Below are 16,080 nucleotides of genomic sequence, written 5' to 3'. Positions count from 1 at the left end.
CTATTCAGAGAAAAGTCTAACTCACAGCTAAGACAGTGAAGACATTTCCTAATCACAGGCAAAATGTTACATATTCTCCATCCATCACTTCCAAATGGAATGAAGCCAAAACAGACACTGTTGTGGCATATTACTTTAACTATGTAAAGATGTGCTACATTTTTTAATGCTGTATTTATTTAATTATGTAAAGATGTGTTGCTGTTTTACCTTGTCTGCCTAAGGCACCTGATTGGTCTAATAAAAACTGAACGGCCAATAGCTAGGCAGGAGAGGGTAGGCGGGGATGTAGGGCAGAGATAGTAAGCAGGAACCTAGGCTCGAGAAGGAAAAGGAGAAAACGAGAGAAAGAGAGGGAGCCACCTAGGGCCAGCCAGCCAGCCACAGAAAAAGCAGGAAAAGTAGGACACACAGAATGAGAAAAAGGTAAAAAGCCCTGAGGCAAAATTTAGGTGAAGAGAAACAGGTTAAATTAAGTTATAAGAGCTAGTGGGACAAGCCTAAGCTAAGGCCGGGCATTCATACTTAATAGTAAGTCTCTGTGTCATGATCTGGGGGCTGGCAGTCCAAGAAAGGCTGCTCCATAAGTCACACTCTAAGATCAAAGGGACCTAGTGAGAAAAAGTTCAGCTTTGCTTTGACCCAGTGGTCAAACTGTCTTCACGCCAATCCTCTGCAAGAATACTGTCTACTAACCCGTCCTCTGCAAGAATACCGTATACTAACCCGTCCTCTGCAAGAATACTCTATACTAACCCGTCCTCTGCAAGAATACCATATACTAACCCATCCTCTGCAAGAATACCATATACTAACCCATCCTCTGCAAGAATACTGTATACTAACCCGTCCTCTGCAAGAATACCACATACTAACCCGTCCTCTGCAAGAATACCGTATACTAACCCGTCCTCTGCAAGAATACTGCATACTAACCCGTCCTCTGCAAGAATACCGTATACAACCATCTCTGCAGATACGTATACTACCCCGTCCTCTGCAAGAATACTGTATACTACCCCGTCCTCTGCTTCCATGCTGTGTTCAACTGCCCTGGACAGTCATCAATGCTACTGGCACACTGATGGACACCTCTCAGCCCTTACCTCACTGATTTCTTAGTGTGAGCATGTTACCAAACACCCTCTATTCTGCAGTCCTGGGACCAAAAAGTCTTTTCTTGGCCTAGAAGTTCCTTTCTCTGTTCCTTAAATGTAGGACTGTCTCCCACTTTCCCTTCTCAAACACCATGCTCTTCTCTCTCTCCCTCCTTCTTCCCTCCACCCTGGTTTTCTGTTGTTTTGTTTTAAAACAGGGTCTCATGGAGTCCAGTCTATCCTTCAGCTCACTATGTAGGCAAGCATAACTTTCCATCCTGGTCTCCCAGGATCACAGACACACATGATTATACTCGGCCTTCCATCTCTACCCATGGACCGCTTTCATCACTTGGTTCTGGAGATCACAAATCCATTTGCTTCTTTCTTCTCACCTACTGACTGATCTATTTCAGTTTCAGCACCCCTCTTTTTAGTAATTTTTTTAAAGAATAAGAAAATGCTTTAACTGACATAAATATATATTAATTGCATACATTTTATTAATTTTTTTATTAAAATATACCAACAAAGCTGGGCACGGTGGCACATGCCTTTAATCCTAGCACTTGGGAGGTTGAGACAGGAGGATCACTGTGAGTTAGAGCCATCCTGGTCTACACAGTGAGCTCTATGATAGTCAAAACTAAAATAGAGATACTTTGTCTCAAAAAAAAAAAAAAAAAAAAAAAAAAAACGAGCAAAAACCAAAAAACCCACCAAGGAATAACTAAATTAGATTGACTAACCTCTTACCTCTTGTCATTTTTGCAAAATGGACCTTAAAATCTACTCTCAGCAATTTTAATAACACAATAGTCACTAACTATAGTTACCATGTTGTAAAAGAAAAACAACTCTTGAACTTACTCCTATCTGAAACTTGGTAACCTTGACAGAAATCTTTCTCTTAGCCTTCTTTTTTAGATTTCACATGTAATATAATTACCCACGTAAGTATTGTGCCCTATCGCCAAGTCTCAGTACTATATGTACATCAAATTTTCTTTGCTGTATTTTCTGGGCCCATTCATCTATGGTTGGACACTTAGATTAATGGCAACACACTCTGCCTACCGTGAATGATGCTCCAGTGAATGCAGACTTGCAGCTATCTCAGACTAACTCATTTTGTTTCCATACATGCCCAGTAGTGAGACTGCTGGCTTACCCACAGTTCTAGCTTTAAATTACTGAGGACCCTGCATACGGTTCCCCATAATGTCCAAGTAATTCACACTACCACCAGCAGTCTACAATGGTTTCCTTTCCTCCACATTCTAATTTCTGCCTTTGAAATCACCATTCAGTGACTTCCATCGTTTTAATGTACATTTCTCTGATAATGACAGACTTTGAACATTTCTTCATATACCCGTCCACCTTCATATACCTGTCCACCTTCATATACCTGGTCTACTTCAAAATGCGGCTTTCCTTTGCTCATTTTTAATCATTCTGTTTACTTACACTGAGTTATTTGAATTCTTTATTAGTTCCCATTTTTCTCCCATTCTGGAAGCTGTTTCTTCGTGCTGTACATTTTTCCCTTGGCTACACAAAAGCTTTTCAGCTTGGTCTCATCTTCTTTCATTGTCTATTTTTGCTTTTACTACATGTGCTTTGAGTTTATCTCACAAAGAAAGAAAGAAGTGGGGAGGGAAGAGAGGAAGTGAGGGGAAAGAAGGGAGAGAAGAAAAGAAGGGAGGGGGAGGAGAGAGAGAGAGAGAGAGAGAGAGAGAGAGAGAGAGAGAGAGAGAGAGAGAGAATCGATGCCCCATAGTGTCACAGAACTGTTTCAGCATTAGCCTCACCTTTAAGTCTTCAGTCTGTCTTGAGTTGACTTTGAATGTGTGGTTCATGGACTTTAGAAACTTTGGTCTGTCATTGTCACACTACAGTCCTTTAAAAATTGTCTCTTTCTGTATGGTTAGACTATCTTTAGTATTTCTCTACAATGTTTACTTTTCTTTTTGTTTTTAACATAAAAACAGGTCATAATTAAAAAATCCAGGGTTATTTTAAACAGTAAAATATTTTCTCTGTAAAAAATAGTAAAAATGGTAACATTTCCCAATAAGTCCTTTTAAGCCAAATGATAGCTGAATTATACATATAAATATTGATTAGATACTGGGATACAGAAGAAACCTATCTTCATCTTTCAGAGAGCTATGTTTTACTCAAGTTGTGTAAGTGAGATTCCTATTCATCTTCCCCTTCACTGTTTGATTTACGGCAGACATTTTTCTATAGGCTAATCCCAATGTTTACTTTTCAATGTACAGATCTCACACATCTTTTGTCAAGTGTTTCTTAGGTTATATAATATTTTGATGTTGTAAATGGCATTTTATTTTACTTCAGGCAGGGTATTCCATCCACTATATAGTCAAGGTTACGTTGAATTTCTGATTCTCCAGTCTGCACCTCCCAAGTGCTGGGATTTCAGGAGTGTGCCACCACACTCAGTTTTATATGGTGTTGGGGGGGAATCACACCAAGAACATGCAAGCACTCCACCAATTAACTGACATTACCAGGCGATGATCATACCCTAAAAATTCTAGTTTCTGATTATTTGTTGCTAATGAATAGAAAAACAGCCAGGCAGTGGTGGCACATACCTTTAATCCCAGTACCTGGGAGGCAGAAGCAGCAGAGTCTTTGAGTTTGAGGCCAGCCTGGTCTACAGAGCAAGTTCCAAGACAGCCAGGGCTACACAGAGAAATCATGTCTTGGTTTTGTTTTGTTTTGTTTTGGAGAGCTGAGGACCGAACCCAGGGCCTTGCGCTTGCTAGGCAAGTGCTCTACCACTGAGCTAAATTCCCAACCCTGAAATCATGTCTTGGAAAAAAAAAAAGGAAGGAAGGGAAGGAGAGGGGAGGGGAGGGGAGGGAAGAGGAGGAAGTAAAACAACAGATTTAGGAATATAGGAATGTTCATCTTGTATCCTACAATCCAGAAAATTTTGTTGTGGGAATATTCTATGTAAATGAGCATGTTATCTGTGAACAGAGACAGCATACTTTGCCATTGCAGCTACTACACTAGCTACAATAAAACTGACAGTCACAGGGCTGGGTCAGCCCCCGCTCAGCATGCACAAGACCCTGGGTCAGAGCTCCAGCACCAAAAAACCAAAATGAATCCGTCACTTTGGAAAACAGCTGGGCAGTTTCTTTCTTTCTTTTCTTTTTTTCTCCCCCTCAAGACAGAGTTTCTTTAGAATTCTTTGTAGACTAGGCTGGCCTCAAACTCACAGAGATTGGCCTGCCTCTGCCTCCTGAGCGCTGAGTGTTGGTGGTATGGCATGCGCCAACACCACCCAGTGGCAGTTTCTTTAAAACAACCACCACCACTAAAATAAATAAAACAGAGCTGTTGATGGCAGTATTATTCAGAAAGTCTGAGCTAGAAACAAGCTGAAAGACCACCAGCTGGTGTATGCTGTATCCACATGGCAGAGCAGCACTCAGTATCTAAACAGAACAAAGCACCCATACACGTCCCAAGAAAGACGACTCTGGACTCTGCACTAAGGTGAAGGAAGCCATGTGCAAGACTGTTCACTGTGTGGTTTTATTTTTAAGAAAATTTCAGCAAAAGCCTATCTATAAACACAAAACTGGTTATCGGCTTCCTGGAGCTGAGGTTAGAAACTGGGACTAAGTAAAAGGAAGCAAGCTAACTTAAAATCCCCGTCCACTCATTAGCTGACCACTGAACTGAGTAGACATGACAAAGACTGCAGACTCAGGACTTTAAAGTGGGGTCTGGAGAGATGGCTCAGGGGTTAGGAGCGCTGGTGTTCCTCCAGAGGACCGGAGTTCAATTCCCAGCAATTACACGATGCTTCACAACCATCTCTAATAGGTTCTGATGCCCCCTTCTGGCATAAAGGTATACATGCAGTATACTCACACCTAAAATAGAAATAAATAAAACTTTTTTAAAAAGAACTTTAAAGTGCAGGAAAATTAACCTGAAAAACCCAGGCAGAGTGGGTCTGGAGACTCACACCTTCCCACCATGCCAGCACATGGAAACACAGAGCCAGGAGAATCTCAGCAAGTGAGAGGCCACCTGATCATCATAATGAGTTCCAGACCAGCCACACCTACTTAGCAGGGATGTGTGTGTGTGTGTGTGTGTGTGTGTGTGTGTGTGTGTGTGTGTGTGTGTGTAGGGTGGGGAGTTAAGCCCAGAGAGGGATGGAAAACTCTGATTTCTGTAATTGCCATATTATTTTAAATATCCTGTTTTCAACAAAAACTTAGGGGCATGTAAAAAAAAAAAATCAGGATACAGCACTCAGTAACTTAGTAGATGTATTTTCCAAGATGCCAACACTGTACTTGCTGAACAGCCTTTAAATCAGCTTACTTATTATTTTTGTTGTTGTTGTTAGCATATAGCACTTGTATGAAATAGTGGGTCTCATTTGTTTTCTGAGACAGGGTCTCACTTGAAGTGCTGGCTGTCCTGAAACTAGCTATACAGACCAGGCTGAGGTCCACCTGCCTCTGCCTCCAGAGCACTGGGATTAAAGGAGAGCACCATGACACTCCTTTTTCAGTGAGTCTGCGTGTGGAAGGGTGCATGTGTGCCAGCGTGTGAGAGGACATCAGGAGTTGTGTGTCGGCCTTGGCAGCAAGTGCTGCTACCCACTGGGCCTCTTCACTGTCCCTCGTGACTTTGAAAATGTTTATCTATTTTCATTGGTTTTGTGTGCACGTGTGTGTGCTCTGGAGCAAACCCTGTCCAGGACAACTGGGCAATCGTGTCTCCTCCTCCCTGATTTATCGCCACTCAAGTCTTAAGTCCCTTGCTCAGGTCGACTTCCATCTTTCAGTAGCAACCTGTGTACACTTCTCTAATGAATTCCTAGCTACATTTCAATCCAACTTACTTTACCTCATCCTCAAACTTTTACTGTTTGTTTGTCCCACACTCCCTGGAGACACCATGCATTACACTTTCAATTTGCCTGGAGTATGTGTGTGAAGTGGGGTGCACATTCTAGCTACAGCCTATTTGGTATATTATTATTATTATTATTATTATTATTATTATTATTATTTTGGTTTTTCAAGACAGGGTTTTCTCTGTGTAGTCCTGGCTGTCCTGGAACTTACTCTGTAGACCAGGCTGGTCTCAAACTCAGAGATTCACCTGCTTCTGCCTCCTGAGTGCTGGGATTAAAGGCACGCACGAGCACCACCTGGCTGGATATTTGGTATTTTAAAGTCAGTGAGGTAAAGTTGTGTTATTTTACAAACAAGAAAGGGAGCTAGGCGGTGGTGGCGCACGCCTTTAATCCCAGCACTTGGGAGGCAGAGGCAGGCAGATCTCTGTGAGTTCAAGGCCAATCTGGACTACAGAGTAAGTTCCAGGACAGGCTCAAAGCTACACAGAGAAACCCTGTCTCGAAAAACCAAAAAGAAAAAAAAAGAAAAAAAAAAAAAAAAAAAAAAAAAAAAAGAAAGGGAAGCTTAAGAAAGTTAAGTCTTAACAAGTGTTCTGGTGCTGGCCTTTAGTCCCAGCACTCAGGAAGCAAAGGCTGGCAGATCTGTGAGTTTGAGGCCAGCCTGGTCTGCAGAGTGAGCTCTAGGACAGTCAGAACTATGTGAGAGACCTTTTCTCAAAACAAACAAGTGAAACAAAGAACGTTAAATCTCCAGGGTATGGAATCATGAAGCTGTCAGCTCTGGTTCCACAAATCACGAAGTTTTCAGAGATAACATGTGGTGAAAACATTGGTTAGTGTGATTTAAGACTGTACATGCTGTTTCATGAGACAGGGTCTTGTCACAGAGTCTGCTGGCCTGCACTTGCAGTGATCCTCCTGCCTTGGCCAGCTGAGTGCAAGTGTGTACCACATGCCCAGCTCTACATGCTCCTGATGACCTCATAACTGCCCCCTCTCGGATCTAGCTGGCAAGGACATCACCATGTCAACTCCAATTGCTATCACAATATTTTTCAAAGCCATGAAATATGCAGCATTATTAGCAAATCAAAGCAGTAGAAACCATCTGAGAAATCAGCTGTACCAGTATCAACTACGTAACAAAATGATCTCTGAAATGCCAGCACATGGAAACACAGAGCCTTGCACATGGTTTCCTTCACCTTAGTGCAGAGTCGTCTTTGTTGGGACGTGTATTGGTGCTTTGTTCTGTTTAGATACTGAGTGCTGCTCTGCCGTGTGGATACAGCATACATACAGCAAGCCAGCAGCTCGTACTATGATCCATGTATGCTAAAGTCTAAGGCAGAAAGACCTGGAACTTGGGGCTAGCCTGGAATACATAGTGAGTTTGGCATTAGCCTGGACTACCCATTGAGGACCTTGTTTCAAAAAACAAAACAAAACTATTTTTTGAGGATTTTATGATTTTTTTCCTGGACATATAATTTATTGCTATTTCCTGACTATATGTACTTGCCAGAAAGTACAGCCATCTGAAAAAAAAAAAGCCACAAAATACTGCTCAGCTAGGCTGAGCTTTGGTGGCACATGTCTTTGATTCCAGCATTCAGGAGGCAGAGGCAGGAGTATCTCTGTGAGTTCAAGGCCAGCCTGGTCTACACAGCAGGTTTCATGACAGGCAGGACTACATAGAAGTTGTGCTCAAAAAAACTGATGTGCTACATTACTACTTAAATACTACTGAAGTCAGTACTAAAAGAGTAATCAGAAGAGTTGGATATATATATATATATATACACACACACACACACTTCCACAGACTGAGTGATGGACACTTTGCTCTGCCTTCTTCTCCTAAAGGCCTCCACTGACTTGCCCTTCTCTTACCTAATATCCACCCAGACCCCAAACCTTCCTTCACTGAAAGGACTCTTCCATGAAAGCACGGCTCTGACTTTCAACATTCTGATGCATTTCTCAAGTTCTTCATTGATGCTGCTTTTAGCATCTGCCACTGAGTGGATGTGAAGTGTCCCCTTCGAAAAGGCTCATGGGAGGCTATATCCCCGCTGCTGCTGCTGTTGGAGGTGTCTCGGGAAACTTCAGGAGGATGTCTAGCTAGAAGAAGTGGGTCACAGGGCATGTCCCTGAGGGAATAGACCTTGTCTGGGACCCTTTCTCTTTCTGTTCCTTGTCTGCCACGAGACAAGCACACTGTCTCATGCCCCTGCAGCCATGATGCTCAAAGAGAATTATGAGCTGAAACCTCTGAAATCATGAGGCAAAACAGTAATTCCTCCCTTTAAGTTGTCCTCACAGTTTTGGTCACAGCTTATGGAAAACTAACTGTACCTCAGATTCAGTCTACCTTGTCATTACAATTACTAAGTACTAAATAAAAGCTTTGGGGTTCTGCAAATAAACTGAAAGGCAATCTCCCCCTTCTCATTTTCAGAAAGTCTACTAGTGTTATACAGAGAAAAATCTTAACAAGCTTCATAAAAATAGAACTATTCAAATGGCACTTGTGAGTCATACCCGTCCCAGCTGGGCTCTCTCTCTGAAGCACTTACATTATTATTGTGAAGATACTCAATTGCTCGAAGAATCTGGAACAGGTACTTTCTCAGTCGCTTACTCTCTAGTCCGTGACAGTAATGCTGTAACTCATCTAAGACTGTGTGGTCAATAAATTCAAATACCAAATGAATTTTCTTTTTTTGTCTAAAAACTTCAATCAGATTGACCAGGTTTTCATGCCGAAATTGCTATTAACAAAAGAAACAGAGTTTTAAATAAAACTGTTTCAAACAGTAATTCATTCAAACACCTATATAATTTTGAAAGAAAACAGGAAGTTTCAACTTCTTTTCTTTCAACAGAAATGTCTCAAGTGATCTGTCATATTCTTAATGTGTACAAATTACTGTTAAGTGATTTCCTGCTCTCTGTAAAGGTGAGACATGCTGACATGATTATTTATTAAAATAATTTAGAACTAATGTACCACAATGCAATAAGAAATGTTTTTGCTATCTTTTAATTTGGTTTGTACTTAACAATTTAAGAGGACTTCATGGGCCAGGCATGGTGGCATGAGCCTTTAATCCCAGTACCTGGAAGGCAGAGGCAGGCCAATCCCTGAGTTCAATGTCTACATAGGGAGTTCCAGGCTAGGCAGAGCTACAGAGTGAGAACTAGTCTCAAAACAAAAAAAATAAAAATCAGTCAATAAAATAAAATGGACCTTGTTTCCTGTTTATTATTTTTGTAGCTGTTGTTCTTACTTTGATTTTCAGAGACAGCAGCTTGCTATAGTATCCCAGGCTAGACAAGAACTCACAACCTTTCTGTCTCAGTTTCTGGAGTACTGGGTGCTGAGATTAAAGATATAAGCCACCATATTCAATTTGCACTTGTTTTGTTTTCTGGAAACTGAACTTGAGATCTTTTTACAGGCTGAGCTGAAGATATCTAGCCCCTAAGGTCCTCATGTTTTCAAATGAGCATGAATTTTCACATTTTTAAAAAATGTATGTATGAGTGTTGGTCTACGTGTATATATGTGCACCATGTGCATGCCTTGCACCCAGAGGTCAGAAGAGGATGATGTCAGATCCCCTCGAACTGGAGTTAAGGATGGCTGTGAACCACCATGTGGGTGCTAGGAAGCAAACCTGGGTTTTCTGTAAGAACAAGTGCTCTTAACCATTGAGCCATCTCTCCAGCCAAGCATATATTTCAAACATCATTTTAAGCATGTGCTATACATTTACACAATGTACTCTCTAATTTTGGTCTTAAACTGTAGAGAATAAACCATAAGTTCTAGGGGTCATTTATTAATTCATTTGATAACCAAAAGAATATCAAAATGTTTTTAAAAACTTCAAATATGTGATATAATTTATAACCACAGAAACAACATAAATACGCAAATATTTATGGTATTTTTATTCATTGTCTATTCTATAATTCTACTAAACCACAAAACACCCTTTGTCTCAGCTACTTGGGAGGCTGAGACAGGAAGATAAATTTGAGGCCAGCCTGGGCAACACAGTGAGCTCTTTATTTCATCCCAACAAAAATTAGATAAGTCATTTAAAAAACAAAACAAAAATCCTTTTTGTACTCCCATCAACAACCATGGTCAAAAACAGTTTTAAGGAGCTGGGAAGATGGCTCAGTGGGAAACTGTTTGGTATGCACACACACACGAGACCTGAGTTCAATCCCCAGCATCCACAGATAAGCCAGACACAGCAGCGAGTGCCTGTGACCAGCACTGAATGAGGTGAAGCTGGGTGGCTGGAGGGCAGCTCACTGCTTGGCCATTCCTAGCTCAATTGTTTCAAAAAAAAAGGTAGAGAGTGGTAAGAGGCGGGCACCCAGCACGGACCTCTGCCATCCAGGTTCACGTGCACGTCCCCCCCACACACACAATGAACGCTTTTAAATAATTACCATCTATCAGTGTAGGACACAAATGAAGCTTAACATTTTATGCACAATAAGCTCCTATTGTCCTTACTACAATCAACCCTGAAATATTTAACTGCTTTTTTAAATTAACAAAAATATTTCTAAATTTGGATAAAAATGAGTGCATTTTCATTATTAGATTCACTAGCAAAATATAACTTTTTTTTAAATGCTTTTATTCTAGTGGTGCAATGTCAGGTTTTCCACTTTCCTGTGACTAACAGAAACTAAAATCCTCAAAACATGACTGGACGAAATTTTTGCCAAAAGGCAATGCCAGGTTCCTTTCCTCTGCTTGCTCTCAACTTCCCTGATCCGAGGATGCCCTGTGCGGTGCAGCAGCAACAGAACACTGGCAGCCGCGGAGGGACAGTGCAGGGTGAGTGCTTTCGGACACCAAAAGAACGGCCCCACTAGCGAACACGACTGGCTTTGTCTGGTCTTCATTTCATAGTTTTGATAGGTTTGTTTATGTGGACAGGTGTCTGATCTGCATACATGTCTGTACACATGTGCGTGCCTGGTGCTCAGTCCTGGAACTGGAGTCACAGATGGCTGTGAGCCATCTGTGAAAGAAGTGCTCTTAACAGCTGAACCATCTCTCCAGACCTTAGTCTTTAGGAGGCAGTAAGGAGCCAACAAAAACAGCAGGAACTTCTTTTTTAATGTATTTAATTATATCTTTATTACTGGACAATCTTTCCACAGATATTATAACTGCTCTGTTGGTAATCAGAGTCTACCATGAAAATTTAGTTAAAAATGAGTTATCGTTTTAGGTTAAGAATATTAACAAATGCAAGAAATCTCCTATTAGATTAAGTTAAGTTGAAAAGTGGTATGTGTGGCATGTGCCTGTAACCCAGGACTCCAGAAGCGGAAGCAGAATGAGGAGGAGTTTAAGGCCAGCCTGAGCTATACAATGAGATGAAATAGCAATTAATAGAACTGGCTGATCTTCCAGAGGACTCTAGTTCTTTTAGATTTATTTTACTATTTTATGTATGAATGTACTTGCATGTAATGTCTATACACAGATGCATGCCTGGTGCCCAGGGAGGTCAGAAGAGAAAATCAAATGCCACCATGTGGGCTCAAGGAATTGAACCCAGGTCCTCTGGAAGAGCAACAAGTACCCTTAACTGCTGAGTCAGCTCTCCAGCCCCTAGGGCTCTGGTCCTGAACCCTCAGGCTCACAGCTCTGTAACTCTGTAACTCCAGTTCCAGGTAGTATGACACCCTCTTCTGTCCCCTGTGGGCACTGCACCAACACAGCACAAACACATACAGGCAAAACACCCACAGACATAAAATGAAAATCTTTACATCTGAAAACTATTGTAGCTGGGCACAGTGATGGTGCACGCCTTTAATTCCAGCACTGAGAAGGCAGAGGCAGGTGGATCTCTGTGAGTTCAAAGTCAGCCTGGTCTACAGAGCGAGATCCAGGACAGTCAGGGATGTTATACAGTGAAACCCTGTCTTGAAAGCCCCTTCCCAGCCCCCCACAAAAATGTTTTAAAGGAAGAAAGGCAGGGAGAGAGGGAAAGCAGCTGGGACATCCCAACTAAGTCAGTGAGAGTAAAGTGTCTTGGTAATGGTGTCACAGGCCTTTAATTCCAACACTCATGAGGCAGAAGTAGGCAGATCTCTCTCTGTAAGTTAGAGGTTAGTCTGTTCTACATAGGAAGTTTCAGGGTAGCTAGGACTATATAGTGAGACCTGTCTTAAAAACAAACAATAGCTGGGCAGTGGTGGTGCACACCTTTAATCCCAGCACCAGGGAGGCAGAGGTAGGTGGATCTCTGTGAGTTTGAGGCCAGCCTGGGCTACAGAGTGAGATTCAGGACAGCTAAGGCTACACAGAGAAACCCTGTTTTGAAAACCAAAAAGAGAGGGCTGGAGAGATGGCTCAGAGGTTAAGAACACTGGCAGCTCTTCCAGAGGTCCTGAGTTCAATTCCCAGCAACCACAAGGTGGCTCATAACCATCTGTAATGAGATCTGGTGCTCTATTCTGGGGTGTAGGAGTATATGCAGACAGAATATTGTATACATAATAAATAAAAAAAAAAAAAAAAAAAAAAAAGAAAGAAAATGCTTCCTCTATACCAGATAAAGATGGGCAAGAATAGTTGTATTCTTCATCACATATAAAACATCTGAGGGCTGGAGAGATGGCTCAGAGGTTAAGAGCACCGACTGCTCTTCCAGAGGTCCTGAGTTCAATTCCCAGCAACCACATGTAGCTCACAACCATCTGTAATGAGATCTGGTGCCCTTTTCTGGCCTGCTGTCAGATATGCTGTATAGTTAATTAAAAAAAAAACAACAACAAATAAACAAAAAAAACATAAAAAATAAAATAAAATAAAACATCTGAACTCCACTGTCAAGGAGAGAACCCTTACAGCACCTAGATTCCAGTAAAATAGAACATCTGTATTAGGAGGCAATGTTTTCAGCCTCTAGTTTTGGACCCAGTCCCCAAGGAATGTTCACATCCCTTTTTCACCCCCTCAGTTCTTTGTCTATCACACCTACAGTGCCCTGATCTCTCCTGATACTGTCGCTGTATCTTTGCAGAAGCCTAACAGTCTCTAGTTAAATATTCCAGTCATCTCCAAGACAACATTCCCAAAACTGAACTAGTTCTTAATTTCTCTTCCAACTTACACCAACTGCAGCATTCTCAGAACTTCAAAGGCGTCTGACTCCTTTCTATATACCATTTATACTGCTGAATTCTAAAAGAGGACTCATGATATCCTAGCAGGACTACTGAATTAAATTCTCATGAGACCCTTTTAGATTTCAGTCTTCTGATACATTCTACAGAGCATTAGAGATTAATACTTAACAGGAATTCTTTACAATGAACTTGACCTTCACTTGCCAGCTCTTAAAAAATCAGGATGCTACAGGATGTCTTTTTGTATGCTGTGAATATGTGTTGCTCTGATGGTTGATGAATAAAGCTGCATTGGCCTGTGGCAGGGCAGGATAAGGGTAGGCGGTACACTCAACTGAAGATGAGAGGAAGAAGGGTGGAGTCAGAGGAGACGCCAGCTCGCTGCCCAAGGAGCAACAAGATGCCCACAGACCGGTAATGCCACGGCCACATGGCAACATATAGACTAATAGAAATGGGTTGAGTTAAGTTATAGGAGCTAGCTAGCAAGAAGCTAGCTGACCCATAGGCCATACATTTGTAAGTAATATAAGCCTCTGTGTGTTAACTTGGGACCAAGCAGCTGAGGGATGCAAGTGGGAGAGATTCGTCCGATCGAAGGGCCAGGCAGGACCGGAGAAACCTCCCTCGACAATGAGGTTTGTGCTTTTGAGACAGGCTGTCATGTATCCCAAGCTGGCTTGGAACTCAATACATGGCAGAGGATGGCAACAGGATTGCATACACTCAGTTTTATATGGTTCTGGGGATCAAACCCAGGGCTTCAAGCATGCTTAGCCAGCACTCTACCAACTGAACTACAACAAATCAAGCCCCCAAACCAAGTTTTGACTCCTTAGCCTAAAACGCTTTAAAAATCTACTTCCAATTTACTGCACTAATCACACCTCTTTCTAATTCTATACAAGAAACTCATAGGTAATATCTGTTCTTTTCCTTTCCACTCTTGCTCTGTCTGTTTTAGTCTTTGTGAGCTAATGCTGTTCCACTAACCTGGAATTCAGCAGTAGGTCCACTTTACCCAAATTCTACACATCCTTCAAGGACAAGAACGTACCAGACTTTCTGCAAAAAAACCTACCCTGCCAAACAGAAATTTGTGGGATTTAATATTAACCATTTAAAAAAAAAACAACTGTGTGGGTATGTGGTTATGCACACAAACTTGCAGGTGTCCCTGGAGGCCAGAAGTGGGTGTAGGATCCCTTAGAGCTGGAATTACAGGCAGTCCCTTAGAGCCGGAATTACAGGCAGTTGTGAGCCTCCTGCTGTGTGTCCTGGGAACTGACTCTAGCCCTCTACAAGAGCAGTAAGTGCTCTTAACCACAGAGCCCTCTCTCTGGCCCAGCATGAGTCACTCTTATCCAGGATTATTTTTATATACCCTCCTGCCTAGTTATAAGTCATTAAGGAACAAGTTTTTACTTCTTTCCAGTCTTACCTTCTTCCATAATCCCCTGTACAAAGTGGACCTTTTTAGTTATTATAACTTGAGTAGTCTTGAGTGACTTCACGATATTATCATAATTCTGTTATACACAAGCACACAGATCTTTTATCACTAAAAAAATTAGGAACTGTTGACAATGAGGATGTCTATATGTAGGTCTTAGTATATGTTAATGGAAATGTTCTTTCATACATTTTGTTTCTATTCTTCTATAACAATCTCTCTCTTGACTTACACAATCAGGGCAAAAGAAGCCCAGGGTTGTAATGTAGCCTGTAAATCTCAGCACTGGAAAAAGTAATTGTTCCAGGCCAGCCTGGGCTTCATAGTGGAGTACCAGTGGGAAGAAAAAAATGTAAAAATTAAAAAATATACATATATCTATATAATAAAAGGCAAAAGAAACAAACCTTTAGAAACTTTATTTCTCTCGTTGCAATTTTGTTGACAGATTTTTCTGGTTTCTCATAGAATATCTTAATGGCCACTATCCGCCCAGTATCCTTATGTTTGCATTTCATGACCGTTCCGTAACTTCCCTCTCCCACTTTTCCAAGAGTTTCATACATCTCCATTTTCAAGCCTGGCTTCTGCTTCACAGAAATAAAGAAAATGTTAAAAGTTCATACTTTAAATTTTTCAAGCTAGATAATGTATGGAGTCCATAACCCCCTACTTTCAGATATAAGGACAAAAACCAGAAGAGCTGGCTAGAGCACAGCCTGGGAACGCTTGGGTTGTCGGAGAAGCTCCAACTTTCACAGGGGACAGTGTCCAGCATTAATCAGGCATTTGGGGACTGAGAAATTAAAGGGATAATTGATTCGCGCTTAATTCTGGAATCCTTTTAGAATACGGGATTTAGAATACGAGATTTAGAATACGAGGTCCCCTTTCAGAGAACAGCAACTACAACGAAAGCCAGGTTAAAAAAGTCCCACCAACGCCGGGCGGCGGTGACACACACCTTCAGTCCCAGCACTTGGGAGGCAGAGCCAGGTGGATCTCTGTGAGTTCGAGGACAGCCAGGACTGTTATACAGAGAAACCCTGCCTTGAAAAACCAAAAAACTAACAAACACTACGGGTCCCTTGTTACAGGCTCCGGTCCACCAAGCGTGGGAACTCCCACCTGGGTACTGCTGTCGCCCACGCATCCCTCCCTCTCCTCACACCCCCAGTCTCAGCAACCCCGACCCGAGTCGCGCCTCTCGCTGTCAACCTCGTCCTGAGAACCGCTGCCGCCTCAGCCCATCCTGTAGTCCCGGCGGCTCGGCTCCACGAAGTCCCAGCCGGCCACGGGACACCACGCCTCCTCTCCCGGCCGACCTCGCCGGCTCTGGGCCGCCGGATGCCCTGGCAACGGGGCAGGGGCGGGGCCGGGGGCGTTCGAACCTCGGTACGCAAGACTGGAAATCGCTG

General features: G+C 42.2%; 1 protein-coding gene across 1 annotated transcript in view; it reads right to left on the bottom strand.

The window, feature by feature from the left end:
• Cdkl3 (cyclin dependent kinase like 3) overlaps positions 1-16,080 on the bottom strand; it is an 86,317-nt gene extending 70,237 nt beyond the window's left edge. The window contains 3 exon segments of the mRNA XM_028857242.2: positions 8,607-8,801; positions 15,070-15,249; positions 15,856-16,080. Coding sequence (XP_028713075.1) covers positions 8,607-8,801; positions 15,070-15,234 — 360 coding nt within the window. The 5' untranslated portion in view covers positions 15,235-15,249; positions 15,856-16,080.

This window comes from Peromyscus leucopus, chromosome 8b, assembly GCF_004664715.2.
Source record: "Peromyscus leucopus breed LL Stock chromosome 8b, UCI_PerLeu_2.1, whole genome shotgun sequence".
In the NCBI taxonomy this organism is placed as follows: Eukaryota; Metazoa; Chordata; class Mammalia; order Rodentia; family Cricetidae; genus Peromyscus; species Peromyscus leucopus.
This window is presented reverse-complemented; position numbering and strand designations above follow the sequence as displayed.